Below are 22661 nucleotides of genomic sequence, written 5' to 3' on the forward strand. Positions count from 1 at the left end.
CACAGCTGTAAGCTTCCATGCTGCTAGATTGGAAGTGTGAGTCCCAGAGCTACAGCACAAAAAACATTCCAAAGTACACATATTAAATTGGTATAGAAGATGCAATGTAGCCTAAAACACACAGATATACTTTTTCTTATTAAATACATTCTCTTTATAAATAGTAGTTTCCGGTCTGCCGCGCTGTCGGACAAAGTGCTAACATCTGGGATGTGACTCTAGTTAGACAGACAAACAGAGACAGGCTAATTAAAGCAGCCAGTGGGATTTCCTTTATGTGTTTAATGAGCTGGAGCTGGTGTGATGGCGACAGGGACCAGTTCTTCCCTGAGGGAGTTCAGGAGTGTTCACACTGTGTATATGCTTGTGTCTGTGCACGAGCGTTCAGCATGCTTGTGTCTCCGTGTGTGGCTGACGTGTGTTGTTGTTATGTTGGTGCCCATCAGGGAAGACAGGTAAGAATGTCTTCGTATAAAACCTTTTGGGTGTGTATGTTTATGCACACGACATGCAAGGCATATGAACCAATTCTCTCTTGGTTTCCTATAATGCAACCTTATTATTATCTGTCGAGTAAGGTTCAGAGAGTGATGTCACAGAGTGAAGATATCGGACATAAGTTTCTTTTTTCTGTACAAACCTGAATGTAAACTCACTCTAAGTAATCTATACAGTAGAACATACTATTCAGTGTATGTTAATATTCTCTTATTGCGAGTGAATGTTGCCAAAACTCAATGTTGTGTTCCTCCTCCCGCCAGAAGAGCTGTGAACTGTGTGACATTTCAACCGCATTTTAATGAGGTGCCACCATCTCTGTATGAGGCATTGAGTGACAACACACAGCCTGGCTTTCAGACACGCACCCTGTGCAGGAATAGCAGCTGCTACTGCCACATGGCATGAGGTGCAAAATCAATTCACCCAAGATAGAGCATGTTGATTATCATTATGCTATATAAATAAGTGTGTGCATCTATCTTTGTATTTTTTCATATGTTTGTATTACTAATCAAGCCGCAAAATCAATTTAAGCCCAAAATGAAAAGTGCTTGTTAAACCAGATTTTATTTCTTTAGCACATTTATTTGAATAATACCCTGAGCAATCAGGATTTCAACCTGTACAATGTTCTCTTTAAACTTCCTATCAAGTCAATCAACCCTGCCTTATACACTGTTACTCAAATAGCCCGTCACATACACACACAGGAGTTGGATGTTTGTCAATGTCTAGACCTCCATTACAGCTGCTGAGTAACTTTGCCACAATCCTCTGTTTTAAGGCTCTGGTAGCTACTATCTGATGTCAGGAATCCAATGTCACACAGTGGAAAAGAAGTTGGAAGGAAAATTGATGATGGGGCAAAACAATATATAGAGAGGAAGACATTTTACAGTTAGAGCATAATGCATTGTACACTGGATCTTGCTAACTGGCAATTTAATGCCAAAAAGTTCAACAAAATTATATTGAATGTTCTTGAAAAGAGTGTTGAGTAGGAAATGTTGTCAAAATGTAACTGGGTCACCACGGAAAACTCTAATTATATATGTTGATGCATTTCAAGGGTAGCAGTTTATCTTACAATTATGTTATGTCTTTGGCATTGGTTTTGGATGCTATTATTGCTGCCATTTATAATCTTCTCCTGCCATAACAACCTACCAAATTTCAGATAGACATTCATACAGAACGTACACAATTATAAACTATTTATTAAAATTCTCAGTATGACTGTTGCCAATATCAAACAAAAAACATTCATTGTTGTACTATAGTTGTTCAGAGAGGTGGTTTGTTATAATTGCACAAGTGGTTGTCTCGAGAGAGCCCAGAGGTGATGATTTCAGTGCAAAGCCATTTTTGTTTGCACCAGTACTAACAGTGGCTTAGAGACAATCTTTAGCCATGCATCTCTAGAAAACTTGTGTAAATTAGAAAGAATCGGGTAGGATCAAGCAGGAAGGTAAAAATCCACTGAGCCAGAAGGCAAGCTTGAACTATCCAATTCAGGACATTCAAATCTAGTTCCTACATGAACAAACTAAACAACAGGTTCTAAACAGTACTGTTGCTCTTCCAAGAGGCACTGTATCTCATAGCACAGCAATAACAGCTATGATCAGCAATGGTTATCTGCTGGTTGCTGTTTTGAGATGGATTGAATTGTTTGTTCGTTCGTTATCTGCCGCTTGTCCGGGGGTCGGGTCGCGGGGGCAGCAACCTAAGCAGGGAGGCCCAGACTTTCCTCTCCCCGGCCACTTCCACCAGCTCTGCCTGGGGGACCCCGAGGCGTTCCCAGGCCAGCCGAGAGACATAGTCCCTCCAGATTGAATTGCAAAATTCAATATTTAAAACTATCCAATCGGAGAAGACAGGGACAGCAATTGTCTCAGCAATGTTTGGTTTTAGTATGACACTCAGATCTCACCACAACTCTGATCACCTGACAGAAGTTGTTATTTCATGGCCCACTGTGTATTTAGGTTAAACCTGAACCTGAACCTTTCATTCTTTCCATTTTGGACTGCCCCAATCCCTTCTTCAGGACAAATAACAATATTCACAAAACATTTGACTGCTGTTTCTGGTGTTTGAGAATGAACAGTTCGATGGTCAATGAACAGTGAAAAAAGTGGTAACACACATCTCAAACTTTGACAATCCCTCAAACAAACTATGCATTTTGTCCTGCTTTAAAAACTTCCTACAACAGCATTATAAAATAGTACAAATAACTGTGACATAATGATAACACTGTTTTAATAACGTCTGTCTGACCATCCAGAGTTAGCCATATTGCCACAGCACTGTGCAAATAAATTTAGCCAGCTTCCATACCCATCTACTGAATGTAAAACAAGCATAGTTGAACTGGCAAGCAGGGAAAGTTGGGATTCCACTTGTTTATTTGATTGGTTGAGGCATTCATTTTCAAAGCAGGAAGAACCATCTTCGGTATAACAATATAAAAACTGTACAGCCTGTAAAACCTTACAAGTTAGATTGTCTTTATGAATAGAAAGACTTATTTGCCAACCATATTGTCTTTTTTTACTTCTTTTGTATAGTGCAATTATGTTATTATTCTCTACTTCATTATCTCTTGCTTCTTTTCAGTACCGCATCAAATCATCATGTCCTACTTCTTACCAGCCACTGAAGTTACTCATGCCAATGGACGCCATCTTGGCTCAAGTCTTTATGAGTAGTTGAGATGAATGGCTGGAATGGCTGTGAGGACCACAAGCATGGTGCAAATGGTCCTCACTCTGTAATTCTTTTCACAGAAGTTTTACATGAACATGACAGAAAAATAGGCGACAGGACAGAAAGGCTACCTTTTGCGTACCTTTCAGTTAATAGACAAAAATACAATATCATTAAGTTCTTCTGGGTCACAGACTTCAGGAAACGTTCAAAGTGATACTATTTAGCTATTTTTCTTCTAGGAACACCAGTGTATTAAGCCATCACTGGAAGTGGAGGAAGCTAGCTAAGACACTGCTGTGGCCGCTGTTTATTTTAGGGAACCTGTAGGATCTAATGGAGGTTCTAGCGCGTTATGAAACCCCAAAAAGGAAAACATTCACATTCCAACAGGACTGGGACACTCAGGAGGACTACAAGGAGGGGTGGTTACTGTGTCCCAAATCCAGACTCCCCTCAACACCCTTGTTTCTGGGCTTCCAAACCAACTACTGAGTTGACTATGAGCACTAATGATCACCTTAAGAATAGCATTTACTCTCTTTATGGTAACATTAGCATTACCGTTCGTAGGACAAGCAGTCTTTACTAGCATCCAGTATTTACCACTGTCATTCTTTACCATGTCCCTACCATACATCTGCATGAACTGACAGCCCTACAAACCTATGCAGTGTTTACCTTATCCTTAAATTCTATCCTATATCCTTCACAAAGTGTACTGGCACAGCAGTTACTTAGAGAAACGAGAGTCCTTGCAAAGTCCCAGCATCAGTAAAATGAAACAGTAAGACAGAGAAGGGGAAGAAACAACAGACATTCTTTACAATTTTGTGGCTTTGCATGATTTATAGTTTTTTGTAAGTTTTTTTTTGCTGCAGGATTTGTCCTTTTCACATCAGCTCATGTTCAGAGTCTTTCAGCAATCCGGTCGTCACATCAGGCTCTTCCTGTAGGGAGTTTGCTTGGCGCTGTGTGATGGCGTGTGGGGCGAGAGGGAGGAGGGGGTGCCGTTGGCAGTGCTCGTCGGTGAGTCCAGCTGGCGATACAGCGCCCTCAGCTCCTTCACCTCCTCCAGGACATCCTTGGCCTGGCCCCACGTTGACGCCGCTTCTTTCAGCAGCCTCTCCGCCTCGGCGCGGGTGTCCTCGGACGAGCCCTTCGAGCCGGTGGGTGAGTCCTTCCCCTTGGCCTTCCCTCGCTCTGCCGAGTCCCCCTCGCTCTGGATGCCTCGCACCTCTGTCAGCAGCTCCTGAGTTTTCTCCAGTTTTTGGGAAATGAGGTCCTGGAGCTGGCTTATGGGGAACAAGCTTCCTGTGGGAGCCGATGCCGGAGAATGAGGCATCCCGGCATTCCTTGGCTTGGTGGCTCGCGTCTCTGAGTGCGACAAGATCTCGTCCATGGAGGCACACCGGCTCTTCTCGGCCGGTGTCAGCCTCTTACCTGGCTGGGGGGTGTGGGGGGAGGGCTTCTCCGCCCTTCCGCATTCCTCCCCTCGCTGCTTGTCTTCCCACGCCACCCCTGTCTCGCGAGGCAGGCTGTGGGACTTCCCACAGGCCTCGGAGGCGGTCATGGCGGAGAGGGCGCCGTCGGTTTTGGACCTGGGACAGTCGGGGGTGAGGTGCAATTTGTCCTTGTCGACGCGGAAGGGTCTGTCGCAGATGCCCCCGACCTCTGGCGAGGAGCCGTCCTCCTCCTGGATGAGGTCCAGCGTCAGCATGCCATCCGAGGAGGACTGGGATGCCTGGACGAGAGGCCAGGAGGAAAAAAGCATTAACGACTGCCACTGTGAGAGCAATAGACACATCTACCGAAGCATATTTCGTAATTTTCTTTCTTTTTGTATCATTTCATATTTCGATTCTTGGCACAGGGATAAAATGATCTTTCATAACGAAGACAGAGGTCATGTGACTGTTTGTAGGTCAGTGTGACAACCCATCACAAGATCGAGGAGGGCAGTGGGAGACCTACCACAGCCATGATGTGACCTCGAGTAGGCAGACGCCGTGTGTGGGGGATCTTCGCCCGGTCCCGCGTGAGATGGGACAGATGGTTGTCATCCTCAACCGTAACCTTGAACAGAGTGAGAAAGTGGTCAGAAATAGAAACATTGTCAAACAAAGAGCTGTTGAACTTCCAACACAAATATCAGGGACTTCTGTGTGTATGTTGCCCTGGGTACATTTATGGATTAGATTATCGACCTATTTCCAGATTATGTGTGAACATGTGATTCTCTGGGACAAACAAGCCCCACTGTATTGCGTAACCCCTCATGGGGCCAAAACCTTAACTAACCCAATGCTAATCAGATGCTCAATGACCCACCATTATCTAAACTAACAAAATGCTAAGAGTTTCTACAATTCCTTTATCTACCAACAGAACTCCTCTAAAATAGAATCTTCACTTTCTTGATGAGTTGGTGACAGTGAGCCTTATGCTGGTTAAGTAATTTCCTATGTAAATATTCCGTCTAATATATCAAATTATTATTGCGTAAAGAATTTAATGACCACAGAGTATAAGGGTCTGTGAGCTGAACGACATATGTGTGCCTTAAGAGGCCAGACTTTTGTCCTCAATTCAGTGTCATTTAGGGTTAAATGTGGGATTTGGGATTCCTTTTATCTGAACACGTGTTAATCTGTGTTTCATGCAGTTGGATAGGACTTTGTGAGGGGATCTGTGGTTTCACAAGCTAGTGGGGAGTCCTCATGAGCAAGTGCCACTTATTCTCCAAGCTCTTAAGGGATTTACTTGATTTGGACAGTGAACCCAGCCTCTATATGTACAGTGTGTAAACGTGAATGTCGGCGGGTTCTTGTGTCTGACAGTAATTACTGCATGCAGCTGTTGTTTGTGCACACAAACATAGACGATCCTGTGCTCGCCTCCATAAGCCCTCCGTCTCTTGCCAATAATAGAATTTGTACGTCATCTATGATGTAAGCCCTTCTATCACCCACCAGAGTAATTTCAGGGGATTGATAAAGTTCTTGGATCCCCCTGCTTACCCACTAATGCTCACAATGGATAAAGCATGACATTCCTAATGCATATGTTTCCTTATCTGATAAGATTTCGATGTAAAGCAAGCGACTGGATAATGTCCGGATTTGTCCAAGCAGGCTTGGAGGGGGTTTGATACACTCGTATCATCCTCTGTATTGTACAACAACAGACTGGATCTAGGAGTACAATTTGTCTGGAGAAAGAGGACAAAGGTCAATTTAGGTGCAGTGGGTTTTATGTAACAATAATCCGGTCTTGTTCTTTAATCTAAACTTGTTCTATCCATATCTAGATTCTTTGTATATGATCCTGATCCAGATCGGACATGTCTGGTAGTGCCTGTAGCGTTACAGGAAAACCGTTTGGTCACAGGTCACAGGTCACATTCTATTCAGTACATAGCTGATCTGTTGTGAACCAATTCAGCCAATTCTTCATCCTATTCTACAGAAGAGCGAGCCGCGTGGCCTTCAGGCGTCGTCTCTTTCCGCTCTGTGTCGCTTGTGTCGTTCAGGTACGCCTCTAGGAAACTAAATGCTGTGAAGGACAAAAGCAGGATAATAACAGGAGTCTTGTATTCTGTCCTCCCCCCCCCCCTCCATAAGCCTGCAACTGAATAGAGAGAAATCCCATGCATCTGTACAGTCACGCCTCTGATGTTGACAACCATTGAGCAGTGAGGACACTCGAGCTCCGCAGGTAACCGATACCGTCTCAGTCTCAACGTTCCAGCGTGCAGAAGACTTTGGCCGCGTGGGTGCGTCTTCGAAACAGAGTTCGACTGCGCCGTCTCAAAGCAACATGGCAAACCACGAAAACCGAACGAGACCCGATCCTCTTAAAACAAAAACATGGACTCGTATACGGGTGCAACGATGCGCGGGCTGAAACGCTGCGATGCTCATGCCCCGCTGCACCCACAAATGATTCTGTGTTTTTACGAGACGGGCGAGTCTCGCTCTATTTTTATGCTTTCGAAAGACAGAACCATTTGTGTGGAGATGGAAAAGATGCAAAAGGGCACCGTAGTCATGGAGGGAGTTGTCTGCACCTTTTCCTGCTGGGAATATTTAGCAGACCAACAACACTTGTGTTTCTAAAAGTGTGGCAATGCTCTGTGCCTTTGTGTGTTTGCATTCACACGCTTGAGCGCATACCTCCAGCTCATACTACAACAAGCCTCCAAATGTGATCCCATGTCCTCATATCAACATGGTTCTCACGTGACACGAGTGTGAGACCAAAAGTGGTTTTGCAGGTCTTTTTTTCTATGTCAAGCTGCTGCTGAATTAGATGGACCCCCCCCCAGTATTTAATGAATCCATACCCATTCCCAAACAGGAGCCCGAGCTTGGAGGGAGATGCTTTGATCAGCATTAGCCACTGCTGCTGAGGAGAGTGTCACATCTGCCACTGCCATGCTGTCTTCTACACCGGTCATTAATACAGTGTGTGTGTGTGTGTGTGTGTGTGTGTGTGTGTGTGTGTGTGTGTGTGTGTGTGTGTGTGTGTGTGTGTGTGTGTGAGAAAGACAGTGCCTGTGTGTCCGCAGTGGCCAGGATGCAGATGGCGTTTTGAGCTAGCTTGAAAAATAGCTAAAACCCTCAACAGGAAATCTGTTAAATATATATATATATATGTGTATATAATATGAGGGACAGGGTGTGTGTGTGCGTAACACTCCATCCGCACAGACATATGTGTGTGGTGGGGAGAGTGATTCATTCCATCACAGCTCCCCAAAAAAGATCACATTTAAATACGGTGTTAAGTAGTGAGAGTAATCTAAATGCAAAAACTTGGACAGGGCTATATTTAGCACCTGAACGCCAATGAATGTGTACCACAGCAGTGGATCAGCAGTGGAGAGGTGGGGAGACAAACTCACCTCATCGAGAATGTGGTTCTTGGCTCTGGTTATGGCTGCATTTAAGGCATTGATCCATGACTCCTTCTCCTCTGGACTGACAGCCAGGAATACGAGGTTTGGAACCTGGAGAAGGACAGGGAAGAGAGGATCAGTATGGAGGGGTTGAGTAGGGGGTGGGAGGTTTTGCTTTTGGTCTGATTCATGTCTATTATTTTTGTATTTTACATGTTTTTTTGACACGTTGGAGCACCCAAGACACAAAGTGAGCCAACAAAGTGTTTACACAGCTTGTGGTTAATGGGAGTGGAAGATCAAATGGTGGTTTTCAATTTCCTGGTTCTTTGTTACTAAAATGTCCGAAACCTTTTACCACCACAGTGTACAGACCAGCACAGACACACACACATACAATATTTGACCATTTGCCGCTCTTTCACCCGGCTCCTTTAGTGTGTGTGAGTGTGTGTGTGTGTGTGATGCACTGACATAGACGCTGCCTCTGGCAGCCTGTCATGACACCCTACCCTCCTGCCTCCAGTTGCTAATAGGCGTTTCTGGAATTGCCTTCAGATGGCTGAAAAATCGGTGTGTATTTGAGTGCATGTATGTGACATGGCCTGTCTTCATGCCTGCTTGCCTTTTATTTTGCACGTGCATCCTGACCAGCTAAAACCTACAGCTGTAATGCACAGAGCAATGTAGAAGAGATTCCATTCTTCCCAGGCCAATGCACTAGGGGCCCTATAGTTATATAACAAAAAACAGTGTATTGGAACATACTGTACAAAGTGATGTTACATCAGCTATGTCAGCCAGATTGACTGACAGGGCTTGTCATGGCCTGACCAGGCTCATCGGGTGTCCTGTCCATAGTCATTTGCGCTCATCCATCTTGACTTGATAATCTCCTCTTACCTACTCTTCCACTACCCAGAGACAGCGCACCTGTGAGCCTTTGCCACAGAGTCCACACCTGCACGTAGCATGATAGTATAGCTAAGTACACAACACAGCTCTGTGGCAGGGTTGAGGCTTGAGAATGTCCAGCAGGGACATCCCTTTAATGAACAGAAGTTCCTTGTCCTGATCTTGCCTGCTAGAACTGCTGTACTGTCTGCACTTCTGCCCAGTGTATGTCCTTTCTGTCCCACCCCCCATCCCTCTGCCTCGGCCCCTCTCCTCCAGTCCCACGGTGACTGACCTTGTTTCCCGGCGTCCTGGACCTCAGCAGAGTGAACTTGCTGTGGTTCTTCTTGCTGCGGCTTTTGGCCTTTCTCAGCTCCTCGGAGCGCTCGTAGTCTGTCAAGTCCACCATTTCCTGGGTCTTCTTCTCATCCTTCACCTGAAGGAGAAACAACGACAACAGAAAACATTTTGAGCTTTGGGATAGAAAGACTATAAATCAACTTAATCAAATCATAAATTGAATCATCAATTGAATCACTTAAACAATGGAGAGAAAGACAGGACTTTATATTTTGTGCCTGATAACTAATGTATTCCATTTGTTTTAGCTGGATGGTCCAGTCAGTTATAACTGCCCTTTCTTGGAAAGCAGGGCATGCATTTTGTCCATGCCAGTGCTATTATAGGTCTCCCTAACCATAATATGCTCTCCTACAAACCTGAGGGGGAGCTACTATATAACTACAGTGCAAGCTAGAATTAGCAGTGGGATGAAAAGTAGTCGGCTATGAGCTCACAGCGAAACACAGCATTGTCAACAGCAACAGGACTAATAACATGTTTAAGGTCACGGTAGGGGCGGGACCAGAGTGAGCAGCTCCCAGAATATACAATAACACTGCAAGGTGAACTTAAAAACCCATAAATTCCTGATGAGCTCAGCCTGTCAGGTTACTTGATTGATCCCAAGTGGTAGTTTATGTTTCCCTTGACCCTAGCCTTTGAGTACAGTTCTTAATCTGCCTATCCACCATAACGCAGACTTTTTACAAACACCAGACACACACATACATGCACTCTTTGTTTTCCCAGGCTCTTGTTTGGGTGACGTGTGTACTTAGGATATGCTGATATTAATCTCAGTGCCCCCCTTTCCCCCCCAACGCACACACTGCCAACAAACACCACCATCATAACAAAGCCCACTCGCCGGCACTCACCACTGCCAGCCGACTAACTAATTGGATTAAGGTCAATTCTGGCTTTACGTCTGTGTTGCACCCCCACTCCCTTACATCGGTACAGTCCCACTATGACACCCCAACTGGGGCACACGGACATAGATACAGGCATACGCCTCAGTTAGCCTAGCCTAGCACAGTGTAGCTTGGCGGCAGACTCCCTGGGGCAACTTAATCCTATCAAGCTCAGTGGCGTGGCTATGACCCAGCAGTTTGGCACAGTGGCCGCCGGGTAAACAAAGGGTCACAAGCTCCGAGCCTCCCCAGGTGGGCCGATGTGGCGTGGTGCCCAGTAGGCCCACCCTGATCCTGAAGCTCTTCTGCTGCATCACTACGGCTGCATACCCTCAACAACTACAGGAGAAAGTAGCCAAAGCTTAACAAAATGTTTAGTCAAATTGTATTTTCTGCGCCAGAATTACAACTACTCAAACTATGTGTGATGAATACGAGGACATTTTGATTGTTGATTTGAAAAGAAGCAAAGCAATGATTGGTACTGAGGCCACAACAGATTATATAAAAAGGCAAAGAACCAAAAGCAAACCAAAAGCAGTAATTGAAGTCTATAGCACCAAGTAAGGTTATATGTTTGACTCCACTGACTCCCATATGAGGTTAGGTACAGGGCAGCAGTTGCCACATGAGGGCACAGCTGTGGCAGACAACCCCACTGCCCTCCAACCCACCCCTCACCCCACCACCCCACCAAAAGACAGTCTGCTATGGGAGTTACCACATCATACTGACATATTGTCACCACATGTTCCTAAACTCATAAATATAAACCTTTAAAAATCAACCAAAAATGACATTAAATACATGGAATCTCACTATGATGTGCTTGGAAAACAGAAAAGCAAAGTAAACAGAATGGTGGTCACTTACTTACATTAAGTACTTACCGAAAACAATATGAACCCTAATCCCCTCATTCAGTGCAAAACAACAAAACACTAGCACTTCCATGTCCTGTTACTTAAACGTCCTCTGGCTTCTTTCTACATTTACATTTAGTCATTTAGCAGACGCTCTTATCCAGAGCGACTTACAGTAAGTACAGGGACATTCCCCCCGAGGCAAGTAGGGTGAAGTGCCTTGCCCAAGGACACAACGTCATTTGGCAGAGCCGGGAATCGAACCGGTAACCTTCAGATTACTAGCCCGACTCCCTAACCGCTCAGCCACCTGACTCCTGACACCGGACTTTCTATAAACATAATTGTTTTGGCTGAGGTACACTTCCAATAAGATTACAGCTACCCTGGCCAGCTGTTAAGGGACATGTTTTGGTTACTCTGGGTGGGTGTATGAGTGTGCCGTGGGTGTGGGGGTGTGGGAGGGGGGGGCTGCGGGAGGGCCTGTGATTTAGAGAGTAGCTGGCACTCGACAGAAGGTTTTGGGAGATATCGGACCCCCGCGTGACCCCCACCGCAACCCCTTGTCACCCAAATGTCCCCCTCAGCACTGACACTCTGATTTTTAATCCTGCTTTGCCTCCTCCCCTAACACTGCCCTCCCTCCCTCTCCTCTTTCTCAGCCCCTCCCCTTCCCTCATCACACTCTGTCACTTTTCATCAGTGGACACGTTGAAGGATGGCAGTTGGAAGGAGGGAAGGGTTCCAAAAGAGAGACAGTGGTGTGGCTGCTCCTGCTGTTCTCCTGACTTGTCTCTCTCTGACCTGAGTTGTTTTGGAGACGCAAACCTCAAGGGCCCCAACCTCTCAATGATCATTCCTCTGCTACCCCACTGAGGTCTTCTACAATCCCAATCTAAGCATCAATGTCTTCCCAGTGTCTTGAGATGTCCTTCAAGTACATGGATGGAATGTTCTCTCTGCCAGGTGTGCTAAGGGATGTTGTAACTCTTTTGTTTGATCTGGTCGTTGTTTTTACTGGTGGCCTGTCCTAAGATCTTTTGACTCCTAATTTTCAATATCTGACAACAGGACAAAGTATTAGGGATGGAGACCAGACAAAGGTTGCATACACTTGGACACCAACACCACCCTTGTGTGTTTACCACGCAGAAACTTTTCTCTGAACCGGTTTTCTTTTTTTTACAGACTTTAAAATGCACATTGGGACTGGTTTTGACATCATGCAGAGCACCCCCGGGCACAAAGAGCCCCTTGCTAAGTGGCAATCAATTTCCATTAGTGGAGCAGGACAAAGCCAGATCAAACCCTGTTGTGTTGGCCCTGTGCAGTGTGCATGCATGGCTGGAACCATGGTTAGACAACAACAGGGTCATAGTGGGATGCTAAGGGCAAAGCCTTTTTTTGCGGGAGGTCAGGTACACTTTGTATGTAATGAACAGATTTCACGTTATCTCTGTGTGTGCGTGTGTTTGTGTGCATTTTTGTGTTTCATTCTCTTAGTGAAGGCAGTAAAAGTTTAGGATTAAGGTTGGACGTTAGGTAGGCTAATGGGTAACAGAGCTATAGGATTTTTAAGAACGACAGAATAGGCCTACACCACACTTTACAATACTGGGTCAGTGTTCTCAGTCACTTAGCACACCAGAGAAGGTCGCAATTAGCCTCTCATTGACATCCGACCCAACGGGTGGTTAGTCATACAATACTTCAAGAGTTCCGTTGTGGTCAGGTGACTAGTGACAAAACACCAAGCAAGTATTGGTACACTTCGAAAGTAATAAGGGAATTTTCCTGGAGACACCTGCTTGACAAGCTCACGACAGATAGAATACCAGAGCCTAACCCCTCAAATGTCACCTTTAGGTGTTGACCAAACGTCGGACGCCTTTCTGCATGCCAAGTAACGTGTGTACAAACATCGGGTTTGTCAAGCATGGTTTGCATTCAATTGTAAGAAGAACTAATGTAAAGTCAAAGGTTTATCTTTGAAGGCTGGAAAAACATCCAAGCATGTCATACGCCTGTGGTACTAGACTACAGAGAAACAAATCGGAAAACAGCATCTTGTCAGGCTTTGTTTGAGCTCTTTTGTGGCATGCAACTATTCCAAGGCTTGGCCGTCTTCATTTAGATCCCCATCGCTTCTCTTGGGTGGGAGAAACCCAAGTAGCCACCATCGCAAACAAAAGATGGTCGATGCTAATTCTGGCATGAGGACATGCTGTGCGGACAAAACTACAGGGGACCTTTTCCGTTGCGCACCAACCAAGGGGGGTGTCATGCAATTTTTATGAGCACCCTTTATTACATTAAGCTTTAAGTAGGGGCATCCCTTTTCAGGAAACACTTTCCCCAAAAAGGATGAGCCACTGCCAAAAAATTTGAATGGTACTGTATGTGCAATACAACATATACCGTTTGTGGTCACAGGAAGCTAGGCCAGGAAAGGAACTTCTGTCAAAGTTAACCACAACTTGCAGTACACACCATGTACTGTCCACAGCAAAAGAGTAAAACAACAGCTTGGGGCTGGGAACCATTTATTGGTTGCATGTCTCACATTTTTGTTGCATCTAATTAAGGTTTCTGTGTAGCCCTAACTTTTTTAAATGTCCAGTTCTCTGGAGTGCCTTCTGAAAATGCAACTGCATCAAACATGTTTCCATCAAGAAGTCTTTACCTTACAAATACATTTGACTCCAGGAACATATCCTGGATACATTTAAAAGCCCTGGAAGATCCTGCAATGACAGTCCATAGTGGCTCTAACCCGGTAATTGATGTTTGCATCTCGCCAGGGGACCAGTTCAACCCCCCTGGGTAGTTCTTATATTATTTATACACTAATCTCTGAGGTGTACTGAGTTCGACCAGCTCCTGAATGTACACTAATCTTGACTGACAGGTCGATCATTTGAGGAGGATGACAGTGGGGATAATAGTTTGTTCACACTACCATCATTCAGTCAAGAGTCTGTAGGGAATACATTGTTTCACAGGTTTGTGCAATTCATTTGTAAAGGTCATAGCTTTTTCCACTGGGGCAAGGTTTCGGTTTGACCATGTCACTAACCAACATAGCTTGACCATGGGCTGTCATATAATAGGATCATCCTCCACTGCACAAGCTACAACCTGGACCGTAAGTGTTCCACTGGCTTTACTCCATCCCTCATTGGTATAGCCCTAAACCCTAACCCGGAAATACACACACACACTCTCGAAAGGCTCAAATCTGTAATCTCCTATCTATATAAAGCTTTGAGTTCAAAGTATTTGCATTCATAGATAAATAAAGAGTGAGATGCTTCAGAGAGGAATGCTGAAGTGTCTGTGAGCTCCCACTGTGCCAGAACCAGAGGTGGAAAAGAAGGAGAGAGGCGCAAGGCGTAGAGGATGAAGGCACAGCGGGAGAGATTAGTTTCTTCAGAGGCTTGACAGGAAGAGAAGTAGCCTACTCAAGGTTTCCCTTTCTCTCTCTTTCTCTCCTCTCTCCTAAGTTATGAAAAGTATTCACAGCCTTGTCCAAACAAACAACAGACTCACAGACACAGTCCACTGAGGCATGAGGCTTATACATGTTCAAGCTAGCATCCTCATATGGGGAAGTGCTTACTAGTTGGCTAACCACATCTAGGCCATTTTCAATGAACATACTAGAATTCCTTACATTTATTCACTCAAATTGACAGATGTTTCGCTCAGCTTGCAGTGCGTGTGCCTTGGAGTGAACCAAAACCCTGTTTCTGCTCAGTGTTTTCTAATGTGAAAACTCTCCTCCTACTCAAATCGCATTGAGTCACTGCATCCCTGTGAATCACCAAGGTATTCGGCTGAATCGCGGGGAAGCGACGGCTTCCCAGACAGTGGCTGGAGTAATGTCCAGCTCAAAACCAATTACTACCTCCCCTGGTTTTTGCAGTCCTGATTCTGATCTATTCAGCAAGTTTCACTTCCTTCACTCGTGTTACAAGAAGAGAATTAGTAAGTTAGCAATGTCTAATCGCAGAGGAAGAACCACAGGTCTTCGTACTCTACTGACAATGGCATACCTAGTTACAAATTATTTTATTACTTTGAGCTTAATTACAGAAGATCCAAGCAAAGTTCATGAGAGAACGATCTATTAAGAGTTCACAAACAAACTTCTGAAATACATTTAAATGTTAATGAGACATGCAAAACTAAACCAATGCAAAATCCATAAATGTTTTGGCCAATAGGTTACCCGGACCTGTAGCAAAAACACAACCTCATAACTAAATGTATGGCACTGTGTGAGTGTGCGTGTGCTATTATTTTTGGGCTGTGAATGAAGCCTGTGCTGGGAATACACTGGTGTTTAATGCCACAGAAGGTTCAGCAGAATCCAATTACAGGAATATGAGTTAGACCCAGAGGACAGCGAGTCATACTGGTGTGGATTCTACTGAACGTTAGAGCGGGAAGGTTGTAGTGTCATCCAAAGGGAGAACCATTATTCAGACTGCTACTCGAACCTCAGTCATTTCCTCAAATATCAAACATCTCACTTCTCCAAAACAGAAAATATGAAAATATGAGCATGTTGTTTTGGTTCCATTTTTCACGTTTTGTAAGACTGAGTCCTTTTTAATCAAATAGAAGGGGTTTCTAATGAACTCTCCAAGTAACAACTCTCATTTAACATGCCAAAAACAATCCCACTAGGACATTCCTAATCCTACACCAGTGCCTTATACACCAGTCAGTAAATTTCCTCGCCCAAAATGCTCAACTATTCTAGATCTTTTAACTTAAAACCACACAAACATCCAGAGGCCGGTAACTTCTCCTGTTAGGGAACAAAATGCATTTGAATGCAGCGTTAACGTTTTGGCTATGGTCGAGTGTGACCTAAATACATTCAAATGAGGGTAAGTGCCATGAGCTTTTTACAGCCTTTTTGGCTCCATCATCCTCCCTGTGAGTTTAATGGCCAAGATACAAATGCCAGCATGTCATTAGGCAGATTTAATAACCTGACAGTAATGAGTCATCTTCAAGGAAGAGCCATCACTACCATGATCCACCTTCTAAATCGTTCCTTAAATAAAGATCAAGATTCATGTCCAGATATCTGGAGTGGAATTAAAGCAATGATGAGATTTTCGGTTATGCTAGGATTAAATTGCAATGTATAGCTTGATTTATCATGGGATGTGACTTTATCTCTTTATTGGTACATTTTTCAGCCAGAAATAATCAAAACATGACAATTATGTCAAGAAGAATATCTCTCAGATGCAAATGCACAGTGTTGCATGTTAAATTTCATTGTACAGTCTGTTCCAGACAGTCATATATCTGTTCATCTCATTCACACCTGGTGTCCAGACCATTATTAGATTTGCGATGGCGGGTTGCCGACAGTGTTGGGGGGGGGGGGGGGGACTTCAAGGTCTGCCCCGTGCCAGGCTTTGAAGGCTTTCTATAGGTTGGCATGGAAACTAGCACCCCTGCCTGCCCTCCCTATCCTCATTTAGCCCCCCTCCCACACACACACAGAGACACACACACCCCTGATCGGCAGTTGCAGACGAACTGGCACAAGGCCATGGATCCCATACAAAACACCCAGGGAGGAGAGGAGGGGGGATTAAACAATCAGACAGATTTAATTATCTCTGTCCCGTCAAAAAGAGAGACGGAGAGGAGAGTTGGAGAGAAAGACAAACACACAGCGAGCGATCACAACTTGAATATAAATAAAGACGCCCACATGCTGGATGTGGCTCGTATCATGGATCGTGGCTATAATGTTTAAAAAGGGGCCTCCCAATGACATACTTTCCAGGATCTGGCCTTTGGCATGCTTAAACCTAGCATGAACTGCTTTCTGGCAGACATTAGCGTAAGTTAGGCCGGCACGCTCCCTGTCAATGTTGTACAAAGAAGTTGACTTCAAAAAGAAGCATACCTTCTTTTTCTGATCTTTACAAATCCCAACCACCCGTCAAACTATGAATTTTACTCTCCTCCAACCATTAACTTCCCATGTGAAATTGCTTCTTTCACTAGAGGCAAGCTTCCACAACACTCCTAATGTTTGGTTTAAGGGTAATATACTGTATATGCTAACCTTCATTTTCGAGACAACTATTAGGATTGTGTCCGTGTCATCACATACTTCCACTGAAGTGCTAACTCATAATGCACCTTTAACTCTGAGCAGGAAGCTCGTGGTTAATTATAGGGATACCCGATGTGTCAACATTTCCTCAAGGTTCAGAATGCAAGGGCCTCATCTGCAAGTCAGACAGACGTTTCTCATGCTCGCTTTCTCATACCTTCCCAAGACTGATCAAGTTACTCAAATCAACAGTGTCGGTGATGAGGCCACTGAGGACGCAGTTATAATAACCTGGACAGGAAAAAGTCTGATGAACGATGTTGGTGTTGGACTGGGTTTGAGAAGAGTCAGAACTATGGTGTGTGCTGGCTGATAATACTGTTTGAGGGTGGCCAACCAGCCAAAGGTATTTTCAACGTCCCCAATGGGATGCATTGAAGGGAAGTGAAATGATCCAACATAGCCGGTCGGAACAGGAAAATAGGGTTGCTTGATTCTGTTATGATGTGAGCCCCCATTGCATCCCTTAGGTTCTTTATTAGACATTCAGCTGACGACAGTACCTTGCCCCAGGTCACCAGCATCTCCATCACAGGCGTGTTTATTTTGTCTGGTTTGGTAATTGACAGACAAAACAGGCTTACAATGTTGGAATAACTCAAGTTTGATCTAGTAATTTAGCTTTAGGACAAAGATGATAAGTAGTTTGAGGTTTGCCGATCACATTACAACATGCATTCAAGATCAAGATGCAGTACGTTGCTAAAAAGCACTGTTTGTTGCTAAGCGCCACAGACATTCTTTTCACAACCACTTACCACTACCAAAAAAAGCAGAACAGTACACAGTTTCAAAATATAAGAGGGATGTTGAATCTTCCTCATATGAACAGTGAACAATAGTCAAAAAGGAACTTCACGTTGCTCCATATTTTCAGTTTGAACAATCATATCTTTCACTGCTGAAGAGGGGTTATATGGTTGGTCAAAGTGAAAAACAAGACTGAAATTACTGACCACATGCAGTGGAAACTATGAACATAGGTCTGACAAACACATTCTGTTCCCCATTGACATCCCTAAGAGCAGGTAGGAGTTGTCTACCTCCACGTCTTCAAGAACACTACTGAGCGAAGATGAGGAAGAAAGCATGCAAATCAGTCTGAGACAGGCTGTCCATTATGGTCAGGATGAAACTTGAGCTCATCCTCTTGCCAACACTTTTTCTTCACAGCTGTCCCAACTCTGGGGAGGCCTTTCCACTCAGATCTCAGAGAAACCCGACCTTGCCATGCCCACTCTGGCACAGAACAGCAGGTCTGTCCTAACATTTGTCCCTAAAAGGTCCTGAAAGCTGTTTACCTTAGGGTTACCTCCTAGCTACTTGATATGGAAGCAGGGCATACTATTTTGCTCACAAACCCTGTTAAAGACAGGGCTTCACGGATTCAGTTTAACAAGCTGCCTGCCTTGTTTTTAAACCCTATCTGAAGAGAGATAGCTTTACAGATATTGTGCTGATGAGGAGGACCTGCCCTGCATCATGCGATTTCGGCCGGCGATAACAAGATTGCTTTTGGTTTTCAGTGAGTGTTTGGGGTAGATGTTCATTTGCTGAAGCACCACACAGTGTGAATACAGCACCCAGAGCCCCAGATTTGGACACATGACGTCACATACAGCCAGAAGCAGATTCAGCTTTCCCTATCAGATCTTCTTAGGTCTATGAGGGGGGCATGGACGGGCTACTACAGCTGGATGCTATAGGTTGAGTCGATGAGTCGTATGACTCACACTACCTCATTCACTATTCTGTCAGAAGACTGCTGACACAACATGGCCAGTAAAATCAAACAGAGTGAATTTATGACCTGCACTAACGTCATGCACCTTTATGGGCAACCGGACAAATGTAAAATGGGGAAAAGTCATAAATTCATGCTATCAGACGTCAATAAAAGCACACCCCTGCTCTGAAGGGGAGTCCCAGAGGCTGTATACGGTTGAGTCTATTTAGTTAAACTCGTATGGGGTATTCCCATCAGAGTGTCTTTGATACATGAGTAACACGCCATGGCCGAAACCTCTTTACCGATCAGCTAGGATGGGTGATTGGCCTCTGTTCAAGAGGACAGACTAGAGGAAAAGCAGGCAATCTCTTTGCCGTGTGCCTTCATATTCAACTCCTGGGGGTATCAGTGAAGTGGAAGGAGGGGGGAGGTTACATCCCATCAAAGGTGTGAATATGTCATCTTAGCTTGCATCGCGGCCTGGAATCTTCCATGTCTGTCAGATTCTGCTGTGATCCCTGGAGTCCTGTTTACAATTGGATCTAGGTGTTAAAGCTCTCCCTAAGAAGCGGCCGACACATCCCTCAGTAAGCTGCAGCTGAGCTCGGCAGAATTCTAATACCCATGCACCTCTACAGCAACAACAATCCAGAGGAGAACTGTTGACGGTGTGTGACTCTGTGTGTGTGTGTGTGTGTGTGTGTGTGTGCGCGCGCGCGTGTGTGTGTGTGTGTGTGTGCAAGACTGATAGAGAGGAATGTGAATATGTGTGAATATCGGGTCAAGCACCCCTAAACCAGCTCACAGAACCGAGAACATAGACAGGCAACTATTAAGGCATCTTAAGCCTAAACCTCTCAACATATATAAATAATGTAGTAGTATACAGTAATGTGACTACAGTATATTCATGAAAACACATCATAACTTTTTGTCTCTTAATTCATGAAGTGGCATAGAAACAGTTTTTCTCTGCATTGAACCAAACACCTAAGTGAGGCTGACTTCCTATTAAATTATACCCCCACAACCCTTTTATAATCTAGGGCAATCACCTCGAAACATTGCAGGTTGTCTCTGTCACTAGGTAACCAGAGTTATAATTGGGGTCTTGATATGGCGACACACCACAACAAAAATCCCAGTTGTTATGCTTAGAGAATCTGTTCTGTCCTCCTTGCTCTCTTTTACCATACAAGTTGCAGCTCAACATATTGCCATGTAGGGTTATTGCTTTGACAGATCTCCTGTCACCTGACCAAGGCGTTGAAAACATCCTCTTTCTGTTAATATGATTCGGTGCTACATTCATTTATTCAACTTTAAAGACATTTAGGCCTATGTAGTATACGTGTAATAAAGCTACCTATGCACTTTGTATGCATGTATGTGATATCATAAGCCATTATGTTTGGTTCTATGTAAGGTGCACCTCAGCAGTTAAGCGTTGGTGTTTAGAGAAACATAGACACGGACAAACATGAAACGTGTTCCAAAACAAAGTTTCAAAAAGTGGATGGCATCAACAACAGTCACTCACCTCTTTCTCTGAGATATAAAGTTGCTCCTCTTTTAGTATCACAAAGCGATTTTTCCAGATCTCTCTAAATATTCCTTTTCCACAAAACTTGCGGAGCCATCCGATTTTGTCAGGCTGGGTAGGGTGCTGGTTTGTGTCCTGCGGCCCCTGCATTTTCAATGAAAGGACAAAAAATTGGTGGTCGTTACGAAACGAAATGGCAAGTGGTCTTCATTTAGATTCAAAAGGGGAGCTATACAGACAAGAAAATGAGGAGAGAGGTTTTGTGAAGGCGACTCAACCCCCTTGTCATTTCCTTTGTCATGTAGATGCTGTCACATTCCTCGCGCGCACCGTTTTTCTCAAGCTCAGAGTTTTGTCATCGGATCCTACATCAGTTGCGTGCAACAACAGTGATACAACAACAACAAATACGAAATATGTTTAAAAACACACTAATCAGCCCTAATGCAATAGCAGCTAGACCTCCGCATCTGTAGGCTATCACACACACACACACACACACACAATAAGACAGAGACAATTGTTTATCAAGTCTTGAGATAATAGTGCAACTTTAGAATGTTCTTTAGTTAAAAAAATAATTAAAGCAAAACAAGCATGTCTTACAAATCCATCACTTCATTGAGGCCACAGTGTAACCGAGTCAGAAACGTATCAAGTATCGTGGACATAAGCAATTGCATGCGGTGTGCCAGCGCCGTAGCCTATAGCACAAAAGATGATTACTCAGTTACCCTGATAACGTTTTTCAAGCACTTACCCGTTTGGCAGAATTGTTCTTCTTCATTGTGTAGGACGATAGAACTGTCGACAGCTATCTCGGACTTATCCCAGTTTTTAGTCCGTAATTTTGCACAATGCGTTTCGGGTGTCAAATCGACGTAGGCTTCGAAGTCGGGACACGGGGTGAAATCCCCGTGGAAACCCTTCAATATTTATTTCACTTATTCCTGACACCTCCCAAAAGTGTAGCTTTCGCAAAACCTTAAGAAATAACTAAATATGAGTGTTCTTTGTTTTCGCTTGCCTTGTCTGTGCACACCGAAGTGAATTGGCAGTGTCTAATAACGCCGATGAGTGTACATTGCCTCCCTACAAAGTCTCTCCTCCCTGAGACTCGTGTAAATGAAGAATTTGCAACGGTGGCGCGAGTACTCTCTGTAACCCGACAGCTCCATCTATAGCCCAAGCAATATTGGTGTGATGTCATCGCAGAAAAAAAACTTGAAATACAGACTAGGGGAATCGTGACAAAAACTCGTGGTAATTATACTGGATACAAAGTGTGTATGGGGAGGATTGGTAGACATAGGTTGGCAGTGGTGGAAACTATGAAAATGAATAAAACTGGGCTAATATGTTGAATAATGTATCATTTTAAAAACAAAACTTAAATTAATGTAGCCCACCTATTTATATTAGTCACCACAGTCGACAGAATAATGTTGTTTTCAAACTCAGGCGACCCCGTTTAGTTCATTTTTATTCTGTGCTAGTCTGTGGTCAATTTGGGCTTGTTTTTTTATGTTGACCGAACACATAATGAATCAAGTCAATATTTGTTTGCCTCTCACTTACTGCGGATAAATGATCCAATTGAATTATCTGTCAAATCTGTCACTTATCTGTCATTCGTGTTATTATTAGCATTTTAGGGATTAGGTGGGAGTTAGTGGAGACTGGGTAAAGTGGGGCATTTGGAGGTTAAGTTAATGAGTTACGTGTGTATGTATGTGTGTGTACATGTGTGAGAGCATGCATGCGTGAGTGCCACTGATGCATTTGAATAATATATTGTATGACCTTCCTTCTTACACAGCTGGACATGTGCTGAATGATGCATGTCAGAGCCAGTGAGCGTGGCCTCACTCAATGGGGCCTGTGTGTCTGCTCTGTCTCAAGCCAGGCGCCCCTAGCATCTGTATTCACTTCACAGAATGTTGTGTCTGAACCGAGACTGATAGATAGAGAGAGAGAGAGAGAGAGAGAGAGAGAGAGAGAGATTCTTTACTCCACTGTAAAAAGGAGGGCCTAGTGCAGTTGCTGATGCCCAGAGTTCTGGGGATGGCTGATCATGATGTATACGGTCTGAGAGAGAGTCTGAGTCTG

General features: G+C 44.2%; 1 protein-coding gene across 1 annotated transcript; it reads right to left on the reverse strand.

Moving 5' to 3' along the window:
- Positions 1-4032: 4032 nt before the first annotated feature.
- Positions 4033-21677, reverse strand: plekho1b (pleckstrin homology domain containing, family O member 1b). The gene is made up of 6 exons (XM_062464867.1): positions 21313-21677; positions 20550-20696; positions 9303-9443; positions 8120-8224; positions 5188-5289; positions 4033-4957 (listed from the first exon to the last, which is right to left on the reverse strand). The coding sequence occupies exons 1-6, from the start codon at positions 21337-21339 to the stop codon at positions 4148-4150; spliced, it is 1332 nt and encodes a 443-aa protein (XP_062320851.1). The 5' UTR covers positions 21340-21677; the 3' UTR covers positions 4033-4147.
- Positions 21678-22661: the final 984 nt, after the last annotated feature.

This window comes from Osmerus eperlanus, chromosome 7 (assembly GCF_963692335.1).
Source record: "Osmerus eperlanus chromosome 7, fOsmEpe2.1, whole genome shotgun sequence".
Lineage (NCBI taxonomy): Eukaryota > Metazoa > Chordata > Actinopteri > Osmeriformes > Osmeridae > Osmerus > Osmerus eperlanus.

What these genes read in the sequence shown, in the direction of transcription:
- plekho1b (XM_062464867.1), bottom strand. Translation starts at nt 21,339, where the DNA reads ATGAAGAAGAACAATTCTGCCAAACGG. An exon ending in AGAACAATTCTGCCAAACGG is followed by an intron (nt 20,697 to 21,312) that starts GTAAGTGCTTGA and finishes TTGAAAATGCAG; the next exon opens with GGGCCGCAGGACACAAACCA. An exon ending in TTTATATCTCAGAGAAAGAG is followed by an intron (nt 9,444 to 20,549) that starts GTGAGTGACTGT and finishes TTTCTCCTTCAG; the next exon opens with GTGAAGGATGAGAAGAAGAC.